We start from the raw sequence: 15,973 nt of genomic DNA on the forward strand, positions 1-15,973 counted from the left end.
CTATCAAAAGAACTATATAACGGTGCATAAAAGATATATTGCAAAAGCAATTTCAAGATAGTGACATAATGGTGACAGCACTGAGAGAAGTTTTCTCTAAATCTAGGATTTATTATTATTTCAGTGGTAGGTGCTGTCAGGCACAGCATAGACCCATGAAACGACAGGAAAGTTAAGTTATATAGTAACACTGTGCATTTTCTATTCTTATACTTTTTTTCCTTTGCTGGTCCTGAAGTCCCTGAACTGTTACTGACTTTGGGGAATATCAGGGCTTTCTTAGCTTCACTAATCCATTCTTCAAAGCCTGTTTTGCTGCTTACACCGTTTCCACAGTTTTAGCTCTTTAGTTCAGCACCACTGACGCTCTTTTCCCCCATGTTGGTCATCAGTGGCAGTTGGTAATAGCCACAGCAATTCCAGGCAAGCTTACCCTTGGCATAGGCCTACCATGGATAAAAATAAGAACAATCAAGTAAAAAGGGAATTGAAAAACAGGAGTGGAATGGAAAATAATAGAGGAGATGATGGAAGAGTTGAAGGAAGGACAACAAAGCAAGGACCAGAAGCAAGTAATGAACAGAGAAGAGCCTGGTGAGAGGCTGGAGACCTAGTAAGAATAACGGAGTTAGACAAAGTAGTCTAGAGATCACGATAGGATGGGAGCGAAAGGGAGACAGTTGAGAAGAAAGGAAGAGCAGATCCTTTAAGAAGAGCAGAAGATGAATCCATCAGATCAAATTAAACCACAAGAACAGCAGCAGAGTAAAATTAGTAATAAGTAGAAGCATGAGAGAACAGAGGAAATTGGGGAGTAGTGAAGTGAAAGCAGAGAAACGAAATGTATCAGCTAAAAGGTAAAAATTCTGGCAGTTGTTGGCAGCTCTGGCTTTCTTTTCTTTGCAAAAGATTCTTGCTCTATCAGGCAATGTACTTCCACTAGGGAATGCTCTTTCTCAAACCGACTTCAGAGCTTACTGATAATTCTCAGTGATCAATTAACACAAATCTAGGAAGGTTCAGTTAGGTTGGAGCAACCTCGAGATAATCTTTTTTAGGGTATGCTCAATAGTTAGCTTTTTAATAATACTGGCTTAATAGGAGTAGCTCAAGCCCCTTAACATTGGCACAGATAGATTAGTCAGCAAATGTATCAAAGCAATGAGCTCTCATTAAAAAGAGAAATGCATTATGTCTGCAGGATATATCTTCAACTGCATTTACATTAGGAATTGTATAAGCGTTTCAATGAATTGTCCTGTTTCCTCACTAAAAGTAGGTTATCGCTATTAAAAGAACTGCGTGTAGATCAAGCTGAGGCGCAAAGAACGGTAAGACTTGATACAAGTTTTGTTGAGCAGAAAGATTGTAAATACTGTATAAAGCAGAAGAGACCTCAAAATTGTATCTAGTAATGAGATTTAATATAAATTTGGTTCAGTACATAGAATCTCTGATAAATCTAATTGAGGAATTTCAATAACACATACGTGTGCTATAAAAATCTTAAGTAATATCACTATAAAACTATCAAATGAGATGCCTTATTTGCATATTGACTATAGAGTGAATATTAATTAAAAATCAAAATCTAAAAAACCTCTTCAGAACTGGATTTTTTGGAGTTATGGATCAACATTAAATACAGTCCGACAAACTTATATCTATATTCACTGAACATGAGAACTGAAGAAGTTTTTAAATTGAGGAACAGAATATGGATGGTCTCCAAATTAGAATTATATTACATGCCTCTATAATATACTTTGAGTGGTCTTTATCCCTACAGGCAGAATACTTACAGGTTTTCGAGTTGGGGTAACTTGAACAGAATGATAAAATTCTGGTTGAACTCGGCTGCTTTTCTTGATTTTTCTTTTTCTTACAGAAGTTTCCTGCTCACTTAAGTGGTGAGCTTCCACTAGAGGTTGTGTTTCCTCAAGGCGAGGTGCTACACGTCTTCTAGCATGACGAGGACTTGATCTAAAACCCTGTAACAGAAAAAGCAATCATTGTGTTTGACATCTCCCAGAATGGACCCATGTAACAACAGAAAAATTATACAGGATCTTAACAATGACTTCAGGTACAAGCATGCTCATTTTAATTAATATAACGTCCATATGTACTGCATGTAACAGTAAAGAGATGTTGCCAGGTGCTGTTAGTATCACATTTGTTTTATATTTCTCAATTATACGTATTATTGACACAGCTAGTAGCAGTAACTCCTGATGCTTTTCTTTATAAGCTCATACGTTTAGTTATTTATAACTAAAAAGTTCTAATTTAAAATTTATAATTAAAATTTTCCAGGTTAATTCTTGGCCTCATGAGAAATTGTTTTAGGGAGCGTGAGCTGAAAAGGTGCATTTTTTCCTGAGAATGAAAGTGAAGAAAAAGTGGTAGCTGGCAACACTTAATTATGACTAACGGTTCTTGTTCAGAGTTCTGATGCTGCTAGATTTGGGGGGAGACCTTACCGTTTGGAATAAAATAATTGAGACAGAGTGCTGTCTTTTGCTATCGTCTGAGAAATACATGTATATTTGGCCAAAGTAATAAACTCAGGAAAAGCTGCCCTTCACAAATGCTTTTTAGAGGCTTGCTGTGAAAACCTCTGAGCATCATCCATAATGTCTCACAGCCTTACAGAATTTCATTCCTTTAATGGCCACACGTATAATGCTAGCCCTGTATTGCTACCTGCAGAGGATTTACAATGAGCATTCTCTCATTTCGCTGTGTCCTCTCTATGCCAACCATCGTGAGCATGCAAAAGCCTGCCATGTGTCATTTGTACTGAATACAATGCTGGTTGATATTAAACTTGGCCAGGTTGTAAATAAGAATTTCATTCACTTAGTCACATGAACTTTCAGAACAAGTGAGCCAAGTCTGTCCTTAGTGACAGTCTGCAGTTTAAGAACTACACTCCCTTTCAAAACCAAGAAGAGATGCAACAATTCCTAATTTTCTACCTTCTTTTCCCTTCTAGTAAAATATCTCTGCTGAAATCCTTATGTGACAAACCCAGCACTCAGAAATGGCTGGTCCATATAAAGAATCAAACTTCGGCAAGGTGAGATTTTAGCTAAAACCACAGAAATCTCTGCTATGAATCTAAATATCCTGAGTTACTGCCAGCTGACAACTAGTGGGAGCAATACATTTCCATATAAAGCTGCTGTTCTTTTTCCCCCCTTCCCTTAGCTTTTGGGTTTGGATTTTGTGTTTTGTTTTGCGGGTTTTTTGTTGGTTTTTTTTTTTTTTATTAGGAAATCAGCATAGAAAAGTTACGCTAAAATGTTGTTATGTTCATAAATGGAAGCAGTCAAAAATCAAATGTATGGCTCCCTGTGCAAATTGGATTTACTGCTCCAGTGTTCATGAGACTGCAAGGGAAGGGGGCTGCAGTCTGTTCTAGGCACCCTGGGAGAGACAGCTATTTTCATTATTTAAAACTGCTCCGTAAATAGCCAAAACACACATACATATATATATATTCACATACACATGCTAGTGATTGCTACAGATATACATTGCATGCAACAGATGACGTGAAAAAGTTGAAGTAACTTGCAGGTGGCAACCTTCTACTCCTGGACACTGGATGGGAGGAACAGGAATAGACCCCAGCTCTACTTAGTCCATCTGGGAGGTTCATGTATGTGGTGCATCAGGGTTATGAAATACATAGGATGGAAAGATACGGCCAAAATCTCCTGAATCCTTTTTTATGATCCCTCCTATTCTACTGAAGCAATAGAATTGTTCAGACTACAGCTAGGGCCAGACGTTGACTCCCTGTCTCCTAGGGGAAGCAGGACCCTGTCCGAATCAACCAACACAAGCAGCATAGTGGAAGCCAGCGCAGCCAGCGGACCTGCGCTGATTTAGGAAGATCTCTAAACATTCAAAGATGTAAATCTGTGAGTTACTCTGCCACACTAGTGCAATGGGAAAACTTAATGCCCCATTTTCTTTCTACACTGTGAAACAGCTAACAGATACTTAGAACGTTTCATTCAACGTGATACTAGGACTATTCAGGATGACAGGGAAAAATACAACACAGGGAGCCTGCTATTACAGAGCTTATTTCTTCTGGAAATTTTCTCTTTACAAAAAAAGTTAATGCGCATCAGGAATTATTCCATAGTAAAAGAAAATATTCCTTAAGAGACCAAAATACCCAGCAAATCTGTTCTGAGTTCTGAAATCAGAAGAGATTTTCTAAATGTTAAATGCATTGTGATTCATTTACAGATGATGGCTACTGGCCGAAGCCTGGTTATATACCCTCCGCTGCAGCTGCTCCCTCACCACTCTCCCATCCTCATTAGCTGGATAAAACTCTTTTGGAAAGTATGTTTATGTAACAGAAGAATTTGGTAGAAGCTAAGCAGCTCTAAAAGTGCTTAGAGATGCATGCCAAATAGGGATTTAACTATGTGGGTCTCTCTCACTGAGTGACTTCACCTCAAAATACTTCAACGTTTACTGATTATTATGTTTCGATACAAAAAAATCACTTGTGACTTCCAGAAAAGTCTGTTTATAGACAGTGCTTCTCCTTCGTATTTTATGTATTTTTCTCTTTTACTGTTTATTACTAGCAAGAAAATGGGATCTTTATCTCTTTAAGAGCTCATCTGCTTCTGTTTGCTGAAGCTTATTCTTCACTTGAAGTCATAATCTGCCTGCAGTATCACAAATGGTTGCTCTGGGGAGGATTATAATGCGATAAAGGCAGAGGATCATGATTTCAGGTGGAAAATTAATTCCATATCAACAAAGATAATGTTACAAGGGCAGAGTCCTCAGACCAAAACCAGAAATGCTTACTCATTCCTGCAATGAGACTTTGCCAGAGCAAAAACCTAAATCTGGAAAATTTCAAAATTTGGTAATCAAAAATGAAAACAGGAGTCAAAAGTGATGTAATGTATGGGAGCTGCTACTTCTGTGCTCAATGCAAAAGTAGAATGGCCAGTGATTCCTTCTCAACAGTGAAATGAACTGATGCTCCTTGTGTCATCTGTGTTAGTTGTGCTTCAGTTGAACCCAAAATTGAAAACTTATCATACTAATACAGCAATCCAAATAAAAAATGTGAAAATGACACAAATATCTGTTTGGCAAAGACAGCACTATTTTAGATGTTAAGTCAGCACTTGGAAGAGCAGAAAAGTATTACAGAATACTCAGGGATGCACAGTACACCACCTGGGACCAAATCACTGAGAAAACACTAGAGATTTTAAAATCACGCAGGCAATACAATGAGATTGCTGTAACACCGTTAAGCAATTTGTAGTTTCCGGTATCATGTGAATGCTGTGTCACTGGACAGTGACAAACCTTTTCTTGTTCTTTGTGCTCAGGAGTTGCTCATTCCCAGTCCCTACTGCCTGACTCATTTTTATGCCTGTAAAATTCTGAAACAAGGCAAACCAAATAAGACTTCAAACACATATTTTTAGAAAATCTGTCTTCTAAATACTAAAATAACTGCACAGAGATTTACACTAGAAAGTATTTTTCCTTCAAGAAACAACTCAGATGACCACCAGAAACGGTTTTAGATATCACAGAGGAAGACAACAGGGAAACTGAACCTGGGATTATCTTCTCTCCAAAACCATTCATGTGCATCCTTTCCGTTAGAGTCTGAATCCATGAAGACTGATCTTCCTAGTCATACTCTACAGTCAGCAGGAATAGAGAGGTGTCTCTGGAGACCAGTGCAGAGCCAAAGCCTAGTTCACCTACTCTCAAGGGAGCTTTCCTGTCTGTGGAAGAAGGCTGGGGAGATCAGCCTCTTTTAACTGAAATTCATCCTTTTAAGTCTTCTCTGAAAGTGTTTTTTTTCCTGGAATGAAGTGGGGCAATATTGAAAGGACCTGTTGTGTCTCTCTTTACACCTAACCAACGATGAATGTTCCATGCCTGGGCATTGCGTGCCACAGCACACAATCCACTGGTTGTGTAAAATGACTTCCATGGGAAGAAGTTCTGTAAAAAAAAAAAGTCTTCTCATGCAGCCAAGTTTTAACTTCACACCTTTCATTCAGTGACTGATTTCTTGTCTATAGAAACACAGTGTGGGATTCCTCTGACCAAAGCTCAGTAGACCTCCCCTCTCTGGGTTCCCTTTCAAGTCACCGCAGTCAGCAGATAAGATGAACCATTCCGTAATGGCATCTATTTCTCTCCATTGGCCATAAAGGGAGCCCAAGCTGACTGCTTCACTCACAGACATCCATACTGTATGTATCCAAAATTAGATAGGATGGATCAGACCCATGATGACTGGGTTTTGGTCTGCCTTCAATACAGACTCACAGAGAATCACAGAATGCCTGAGGTTGGAAGGAGTCCAGAGGTTATCTGGTCCAACCTCCCAGATCAAGCAAGGTCATCTAGAGTCAGTTGCCCAGGACCATGTCCAGATAGGTTTTGAATATCTCAAAGGATGGAGACTCTACAACCTCTCTGGGCAACCTGTGCCAGTGGTCAGTCACCCTCACAGCGTAAAGGTGTTTCCTGATGTTCAGAGGGAACCTTCAGTGTTCCAGTTTGTGCCCATGGCCTCTGGTCCTGCCACTGGGCACCACTGAAAGAGCCTGGCTCTGTCTTCTTTGCACCCTCCCCGCAGGTACTTATATGCATTGGTAAGATCCCCAATTCACACCTTGCAAATATTTTTAGAAAATACCATCCTCAATTTGTCAGAAGTGATTCTAAAATCTGACTTCATTCCATATATATTTTATTATTAGATTTCCTCTTATTTTCCTCCTTCTACATGAAACGATTCCAGTCTCTTCCATCACTTTTTTTTTCGGTGAGAATTTTACATGTCCTTATTCACAGACATCCCTCTTGCCGGATCCCCATAATTCAGTATAGTACTCTTACAAATTTGTATTACTGATATATATACACACTAGTATAGCATGTTTTTCCATTCTCTTTAAATATTTCCCATCCCATCTTCTTTTCTGATCAGGCTATACATCTGAAAGAGGTCTGCACTGAATTTTCAAGAGTAATTCAAAAGGCCCTTTCTGAAGACCATAAACTTAAAAATTAATAAAGTAAATAAATGACTTTTCTTTGTAATATACCCAGCCCTGCATTTATTATCATGTGTGTTCATTTGCCCCATTCTTCAGAATTTCTCCAGTACGGTCTGGTATTTGATAACCAAGTATGTGACACTCTGCAATCCTTGTTATGTTTTTTGCCTATTCCCATTTGTAGCCCATTCATTAATATAAAAAACCCAGGATTTTGAAACTTCCTAAAAAAAAACTTGTCTAACCTTTGATTTTTATTTTTTTTTATTTACAGATAAGGACATTTTGGATAATGTGTTGAACCTTTTTCTTTCCCTTTCTTCATTTCCCTGTATTTCTTTTTAATTCTTTTTCTGATACTTTAATAGCACCATATGAATACATCGGTGCTATCCCATATGTGCATTATTGCTTTAGTGAAATGAATCTTTGACTCCTCCATTCTTTCACTGTGTGATTGTATTAATTCATCACATCCTTTTCCTCTCCATTCTAGTTTCTAATATCCCTACTGCGTTCATCATACATTATCTATTATTTTATGCTTTATAAGAAACCATATTCATTCTTCATTTTTTCCAGTGTGTAAGTACTTTATATAGAATATATTCATATATATGAATTCTTATTTTGGAACCCAACCTTTCCAGCCAGTATGTGCTTTCAGAGTCACTAAACAGTAACTTCAAGAGAAGTAAGAGTTCATTATCTGATGTCTAGCTGAAGTCAACAGAAATCTTTGCATTAACTTCAGTGGACACTGGACTGCAGCCCAGTTTACCTTCTGGCAGAACTTCAGTAAACCGCAGAAAAAGCTCTAGCTAGCATGAAGCCACAATTCAGCATACCAGGAGGAATGACAGCAGAACTCAGTTGTGTTTGCAAGTGCCTTTACAGATATTTGAGTGAGTCCCATAGATTAAATGCACTTTTGCAGGTGCACTAATGAACATCAAAGCCAAAGGAAGCTGACATAGGATATCCAACTTCGTGTGCTTGCTTTTAAGGTTTTCGACAGTGGTTGTGTATGCATGAGAATTGTCACCTATTACCATTGTCAATTAATGGCCTCAAGAAACAGTCTTTGAATTGTCAGTTACTGCCTGTTTAAAGCTTAGAAACTTTCATGTGTATGCAACCTACAACATCTTAGGGCCTGGCAACATTAGCATGCTGAGTTTCAAAACCATTTTCAAGATGCCAGAGTTCTCAGCTGTTTTGCTGACAGGCTGAAATAGAATTAAACCCTATAGTTGAAGTATCTACTTGAACTAAAAAGGCAGGTTTAATTTAATAACTTTATTGTTTCGGGTTCTCCTGCACACTAGAAGAGAGAAATTTGAGAGTCTTTCTGCTGCACATATAAACATATATATGTGCATCTGTATTGTAAGAACAGTTTTAAATTAAACAGTGACCAAGATTGCATTATTTCCCTTCGTCTTCTTCCATAGTGACTTCCATCCCACATATCCTCAGTTTACAAAGAAACAAAACCCCCCCATAATTATTTAACTGCCAGTTTTGCAAGTTCAACCCCAAATCCAGGATTCACGTTAAGTCCAAACTATTTATACATCCTCTCTGATATAAAAGATTGCTAACTAAATCCAGGTCTTAGTTTTCTATAGCAGGAAGATTACCTACACTCCCTCAGTATGTTACTTCACAAACTCACAAGAAGGAAGCAACTGCATTTGCTCTTTCTCAGTTCTGTCAGGTCTCAAAAAATAGACTGCAACCTTTTTTTTTTTTGTGGTTCTCTTGAGATTTTTGGTTTTTTTTCAATCTTAGCTAAGGGTTAGTCCTATAAATATCTGAATTAAGATTTAAAACATCAAATGTAAAATTTTACATTCAATTTTTCATTCTGCTTCCTCATTAACAAGCTTTCACTGATGCTTCTTTGCATGTCTTATGTTTATTTTAGGAGATATTATTATTATCTTCTAAACCCTAAACTCCAAGCAGTGCTGGAACCATTTTTCAGATATTGAAGACTGATTTGGCATGTGTCATATTTCAAGATAAGTCCACACATTCAAAGGGATTAAAAGCAATTGTCTTTTACATAACCTGCACAAGATTACTTTTCCAACCGAGTTCGTGAACTACAACATCAATAACCAGCTTTCCACTTCCTAAGCGGGCCCCTAAGTGTACGCATACCAGCCCCTGTGTGAACCTAGGGTGTAGATGTGCATTTAGAGTACAGTTTTTAATAACCCATGCTGCATCACACTGCTGTTTTACACAATGTGGTTTTTTCCTGTCATAAGCTTAGGATTCCTATCAAAGCAGGTAAGCTGTAACACTAGGAAAATCTGAAGATGGGTAAGCTAATAGCCACATAGCATCCCCAGCCATGCCTCAAAATATCGTTTAAATACTCTTTCCTGTCTAAATCTATAAACCACAGAAACTGGCCTGTTCTCCAAGCAGTCCTGTCATTCTCTGACAAGAAGTCTTGCAGCCCTCCACGGCCGCCTTGCCTTTGCGATGGCTTGTCCCAGTTCCTTCCCTGTTACCTCAGGGCACCGCCAGCCTACAGTAGGAATGGAACAATTATTTAAGAACAAAAATAAATCAGAGTACTGCTTGATCAGTGGTCTGCAAGGAAGCGTTTAATTTAGAATATACTAGGACATTCCCCAAACATGTCCCTCTTCCACTCCTGCTTCCTCTATTTTCCATCTCACCACTTCTCCTCAGCTTGGGCAGTGTACAGTATACATCAAGAATCTGCCATGAGGAATCAACTTTAAATATTAAAAATACAGTAAGAAGGAGAATAAGAAATAACACACAGACTGCTAAACGACGCAAGTGCTGCCCAACCAAAGAACTGACTCTCCTCTGTCCAGTGTGCTTGTTTTAAGTACAAACTGGTGAGAGAATTTATGCCACCACAGCATGTGAAGATGGGTCTGCACTTTGTCAAGCATAAAACAGGTGCATAACTGATGAGAGACTTAACAGGCATATATATAAAATAAAGATACCTAGGGTGGAATTCAGATATCTATTAAGATACCTAGATTCAGATACTAACAACCTATCTGAACAGGTCTCTCCTTCAGGAACTACTAGTCCAAGCTCCCCTAACAGCCAACAAAAAATTTAGCCAATACATTCAGCGAGGCTTGAAGAACTGTCCAGCTCATCCTGAAGCAGACACCTACACGAGGTCAGCTGAGTAGCTCTACAGACTATAAACTGTAAATGCTTACAGCAAACTTATCTTGCTGTATAAGAAGATGCTGTTTTTGCAAAGTCACTTTCCAACTCTGGCTGCACTTTACGTGCAGGAAGGTAGCGGCAGCAGATCAGAAAGGAATGATGCCTCGACCTAGTTGTATCATTTTGTTCTCTCTAGAACAGAGAAGGAGGATAAATATAATGCCTCCATCTGACACGATTATGCATTTCAGTGTAGTTAGTGCTATCAATTCAGATAATCATAAATTAAGTCTTGTAAGAACTGTTTCACTTCCAGCCTGTTCTACTATTTGCCCTGCCATCCCGAAGCAGAGTGCTTTATTTAAGCAGCTGAGTGGACAGGGGCGATAAGGACATTGGCACAACTTGGAAGAAACGTGTCTTTGCCCAAATGTCAACTGCAGTTAGTTTCTGTAGCTGATGTCATGTTTTCACATTTCAGCCGTAACTCGTATTTCATTCCTGCTGATGAGTCAGGAACAGCAACCGCTGACTCTCCTTGATGCAAGGCGGTAGGGCACAAGGGAGCACAGCAGGGGCTCAGATGCCTGAACGGCAGAAGAACCCAGGTAACGGGTACCCAGGCTTGCAGGTGAACTAGAAGCACAAGGAATCGGCTCAAAACCAAGATTTTCATGCAGTGCTTGCTTTCATTTAATACGCTCAGCCTAAAGTGCTGAGCTGTTTCTGAAGGGGCATCCACAACCTGATCTGTCAGCCTAATAATCTAACCACAGTAACTGAGAAATCAGGTGGATGGTTAAGCTTTTTGAGCCATATGTGATCTATGGACCCCTGCGTGATCCTTTCTGTCTGTACAAGAACAGTTTCTACAGCAGACGTGGTAATACATGTGTTCACCACAAGTATGACTTCAGCTATTTTAATTCACAGTTTAAATCTGAGGTTAGCTTTGGCCAAAAAGCGGTAACTAGAAGTTCCCCTTCTGTACACGTGTACAATGCGGCTGCTAACAGTCAGATGGTGACAAGCCTTGCTCCACCCAGATCCCCTTGAAACCAGGGCTCTGCCTGCTTGCAAGCAACTGCTTGTGCGCACCAAGAATGCTGTAACTGGCGTGCGACGTATCTGAAGCTGCAACCTCATCTGAAACACACGTTTCCAGAGATAGCAGTAGATACTGAGAAGCCTGAGTATGTAAGTACTTACATGATAGCTAGGAGGTTTTGACATAACTGCATTAATGGGAAACCAAATAGTAAGAAGAACTTTTAATATGTACCGTATCTTACATTACTGCGTCCAGCTCTGGGGGCCCCAGTACACGAAAGACATGGAGCTGTTGGAGCGAGTCCAGAGGAGGGCCATGAAGCTGATCAGAGGGATGGAGCACCTCTCCTGTGAGGACAAGCTGAGAGAGTTGGGGTTGTTCAGCCTGGAGAAGAGAAGGCTCCAGGGAGATCTAATTGCAGCTTACCAGTACCTGAAGGGGCCTACAGGAAAGCTGGTGAGGGACTGTTTATCAGGGAGTGTAGTGACAGGACAAGGGGTAATGGCTTTAAGCTGAAGGAGGGTTGACTTAGATTAGATATTAGAAAGAAATCCTTTACTGTGAGGGTGGTGAGGCACTGGAACAGGTTGCCCAGAGAAGCTGTGGATGCCCCCTCCCTGGAAGTGTTCAAGGCCAGGCTGGATGGGGCTTTGGGCAATGTGGTCTAGTGGAGGGTGTCCCTGCCCATGGCAGGGGGGTTGGAACTAGATGATCTTTGAGGTCCCTTCCAACCCAAACCATTCTGTGATTCTATGATCTTTATGCGGTGGTTGTCCCTATCCTGTTAGAGAGCTGTGAAGATGTGTGCATTCCTAATGCAGGTCCCAATACACAGTGTATCGAGACCATGCCTTACCCATTGATGTGGACTGTGACACAATGTCAGTATTTTATCAGGTGATTGATGGAGCTAGGAGGAGATCTCCTCAGCATTTCAATGCTCTGCAGACTGTTGGATGCTAGAACAGAGATGCAGGCAACCAGATGGCTATAGAAATATGGAGGGCATTTCTACACTACAGTGTAGGAGGGAGTAAAGGTACCCAATCCAAGTTAACTCTGGAGTTAGCTCAGGAACTCAAGTGGTCTTGCTGCAGCCACTAAGGAATTGCCATATATTTTGTGGTACAATTGTCAAACAAGCTGTTTCTCAGCATAGACCAATGCTTGCTCGGCTATCTAAAGGCAGCACTGCAGTGAATAAAGCTGACACACAGTGATGGGCAGATGACGTATAGTAAACAGAATCTCAGTGGTACCTAGTTTGCTATGTAGCAGCTCAGCGTGACATATTCTATCTGGGCCATGTTACTGGACATACTATGAAAAATGGATAGAAGGATTTGTGCTTATACAGTGTAACCTGTATTTATAGCTCTCCATCCCTATACTAAGTGCTTTCATACATGTAAGAAAACAATTTATTTTTGTCTCTGATTTATTTTCCCTTGAACCTGTTCCTTAACTCTTAGACGGCTAATGGAAAAACAGTTTAAACATCCTGGGGGGAAAAGATGTCAAACACAAAGGTAAAATATTTTCAGGGTGATTCAGCTCCGCAAAGACAAAAAGACATCCTTTGAATAGGTGAATTAATGTATTTTTCTGTACATTTCTGTTGCTCCTTGAATGCACTCCCTCCAATCAAACAGAAGACTCAAATTCAGCTTGGAGGGGCTGCTGATTTCTCTTTTCGCTGGAGCTGTACATATCTGGAGCAGTTTATAAATAACTCTGCAATGCTCAGGATGAATTATGGTGCAACTCTTCAAAGACTATTCATTATTGGGGTTTAAGATATCTAGAACTATATTTTTAGGCAACTGTCTCACAATTGGCCTCAGAAGGGGGATGTTTATGACAAAGGTATGCTTAGGGATAAATTTGTGAACACTTTTTCTGGGCATCAATTGTTGGCAAAGTCAATATATACATTTACGGGAGATCGTTGTACTATAGTTTTGCATCCATTGTACCATAATGCATGATTTAGCAAATTCATTTGCTCTTGAAAATTGTCATTGGTCTTGACTGACCTATTTCACTACCAGTCTTGTCACAACAATAGACTGAATATATAACCTTGTAATGACTGTTCAGTATACTAAGAAGAAACTGTGGGGTCTGCAAAACTCAAATGACCAAATGTTATTCCTTTGCTACAGCTGTGGTTAATATATGCTGCCAGCCCTCCCAGAGAGTCTTCTCAGAAAGTGTCAACTCCTGTTTGCCTTACTGGTATGACTAGTCCCACCAGACGTGCACCTGGGTTATGTGAATTTACAGTGGACTCTAAAACTTGTATGGATTTCCTTCCTAGTAGGTTTATACCTGTAGGTCTCAGTGGAAGCATGCACAGAAGCTTGCCCAAAATATACGATTCAAAATTAAACAAATACAAAAAGATGCTGCTCCTGACTACCCACAGACACCAGTACCTTCAGTTCTGAGATCATAGTGTTTCTAATTTAAAAAGTAAGATAAGGGAAAAATGTAAAGCTCAGAAAATTTCAGGCAAAAGATTTATAAATCTGGTCATTTTTTCCGCCCAATAATATTAAAACCATCAACTACTGGTTTAGCAATTAGCACAATTATCCCTTCACAATCTCATAAAAAACACCATTTAAAAATCCTGAATGAGAACCTTCCTTTTCACAGTTCTTACCCTTAAATTATGAGATTTTTAAGAATTATACCATTTGGATTTATTCCTTCCAGCTTAAGGGCTAGAACCTTACTTCCTTTTTAATTGAAAGGTAAAAATCCCACATAATCCCATGACTCCAGAGGTTTAGACAATAAGGAAAACTAATTCAGAAAGAAATTTAAATCACAAGACGTAGCAACACCAACATGTAAAGCAGTGCCTTTAAATTGTGAAGTACAGAAGACACGCAGACCTCTGTAAAGTGTAAGCTGCTAAACATTTAAATGTATCAAGCCTAAGACCCCAAAGTACTCAGAGAAAATTCCCATACTTCATGAAAAAACAAACCTCTACAGAGAGCATGAGAAGAATTAAGTCAGTGAATCACTGATAGCATTCACATTTTTTAATATACCAGGAATAATAATAAATAAACCCCCCCCAACATAGTCCCTATTTTGGTGAAACTCTCTCTGAGTTACACTGTTACTTTGGTGTGGTTTTGGTTAAGCACAGACATTTCATTCTGCAACTGATTCTCAAAATAAAGAATAGTGCAAATAGCTACATCAAAGTCTGATTTGTCATGTAAGCAATGAATATTTCCGTTGGAAATTTACTTGTTTTCTTTTTACAGCCATGGCATATCTAGGTCTCCCTCAGATTAGAAACATTAACTATTCTGGGTACGATTCCTATGTGACTTCATGAAGTATCTATAGTACCTGGGGGATGGAGGGAATCTTAGGAGCAGTTATAGTCATAATGAACTTAAAGGAATGCAGTAAAAATATATTAAAAAAATAGACCTGACAAACTTCAGATGGTAGTAAATGAACGTTAGTGGGGAGGTAGAGACACCGCTGTATTATCTCAGGAAACTCACATCATCTTGCTGGTTAATTTTTCTGTTATGAAGCATCTCTAACAAAGACAGACTTTAACCTACTTTATATTCATAATGATTCATGCAAATTTACCTCCTTTTGAGGCAGGGGGTCAAGTGTTTAAGTTCATTCTATAATGAGTAAAATCTACATCGATTTTTGCAGTATAATAAAGAGGCATGTTTTGCAAGGCATTCAAAATCAAGACCCACAAAAACAGACAAACTGTGAATTCAATTCACCAATGGCATATAAAATCAGAACAGAAGAGCTGATAAGGATCATAAATACATTTTCAAATTTAGTATTTACCCTCCCATAGTACGGTGTCTTAGTTTTTTCACATGGGGTTCAGTACTAAAGGAAAGGGATTAAATAGTTCTCACTGTATATAGACAAAGACAACATAGGCATGCACCACGAGAGCTGTGGCTCTGGCAAAGAACCTCAACATAAATTTGCTACACATCCATTTTTCCAAATATAAGGCTTTCCTGGCAGGCAGCCAATCATGCAGGAATTGCCAACCGTTCTGTAGATAGGGCAATTATAATTCTCTGTGCACTGCCACTAGACCACCTGCATCTTCACGTGTGATCTAAGTCAGATTTGAACCCAGCTCTCCGGAGATGAATGCCAACCCACTGCTATCAACCTGTTTTTCATTATCTTTTCTTATCATTAAGAAACACCATTTGTAACTGCACCTGACAAACAGCTAAGCATAATGGAGGCTAGCAGACTGACCTTGTGCTGTAGAACTTGGAGTTGAGATTTTATGTTCATTTGGGGGGGGGGAAATTGTGCAAAGTCCATATTTTCATGTATCATGCTTTGATCTCATCAACATCTTATTAGATTTGGAAGCGTATAATGTTTTGTGCTGATATAGCATGAGAATGTCAAATTCTGTTTCAGATAATGCTGCCAATATTTTCATGGGAGTATGCCTGTAATTTTTTATTAATCAATTCAATTAGATTCATTAAAATAAGGTTTTACTTGAAAAACAAAATTGGAAAATGAAAATTTAATGATGTCAAATGAGTCATCGTTTTCTCTTAAGAATCGAAAGTCTATCATCAGATAACGAAGGGGAAAACAGCTCCACCACTTATTT

The 15,973-nt window shown here is 39.1% G+C and overlaps 1 protein-coding gene across 5 annotated transcripts in view; it reads right to left on the reverse strand.

Moving 5' to 3' along the window:
- Positions 1-15,973, reverse strand: part of DST (dystonin) — a 311,102-nt gene that overhangs the window by 292,721 nt on the left and 2,408 nt on the right. For all 5 annotated transcript variants that reach the window (XM_054822953.1, XM_054822942.1, XM_054822944.1 and 2 more), the window contains exon 3: positions 1,803-1,991. In XM_054822953.1, the coding sequence (XP_054678928.1) occupies positions 1,803-1,991 (189 nt within the window). The remainder of the gene's footprint in view (positions 1-1,802; positions 1,992-15,973) is intronic.

This window comes from Grus americana, chromosome 3 (genome assembly GCF_028858705.1).
Source record: "Grus americana isolate bGruAme1 chromosome 3, bGruAme1.mat, whole genome shotgun sequence".
In the NCBI taxonomy this organism is placed as follows: Eukaryota; Metazoa; Chordata; class Aves; order Gruiformes; family Gruidae; genus Grus; species Grus americana.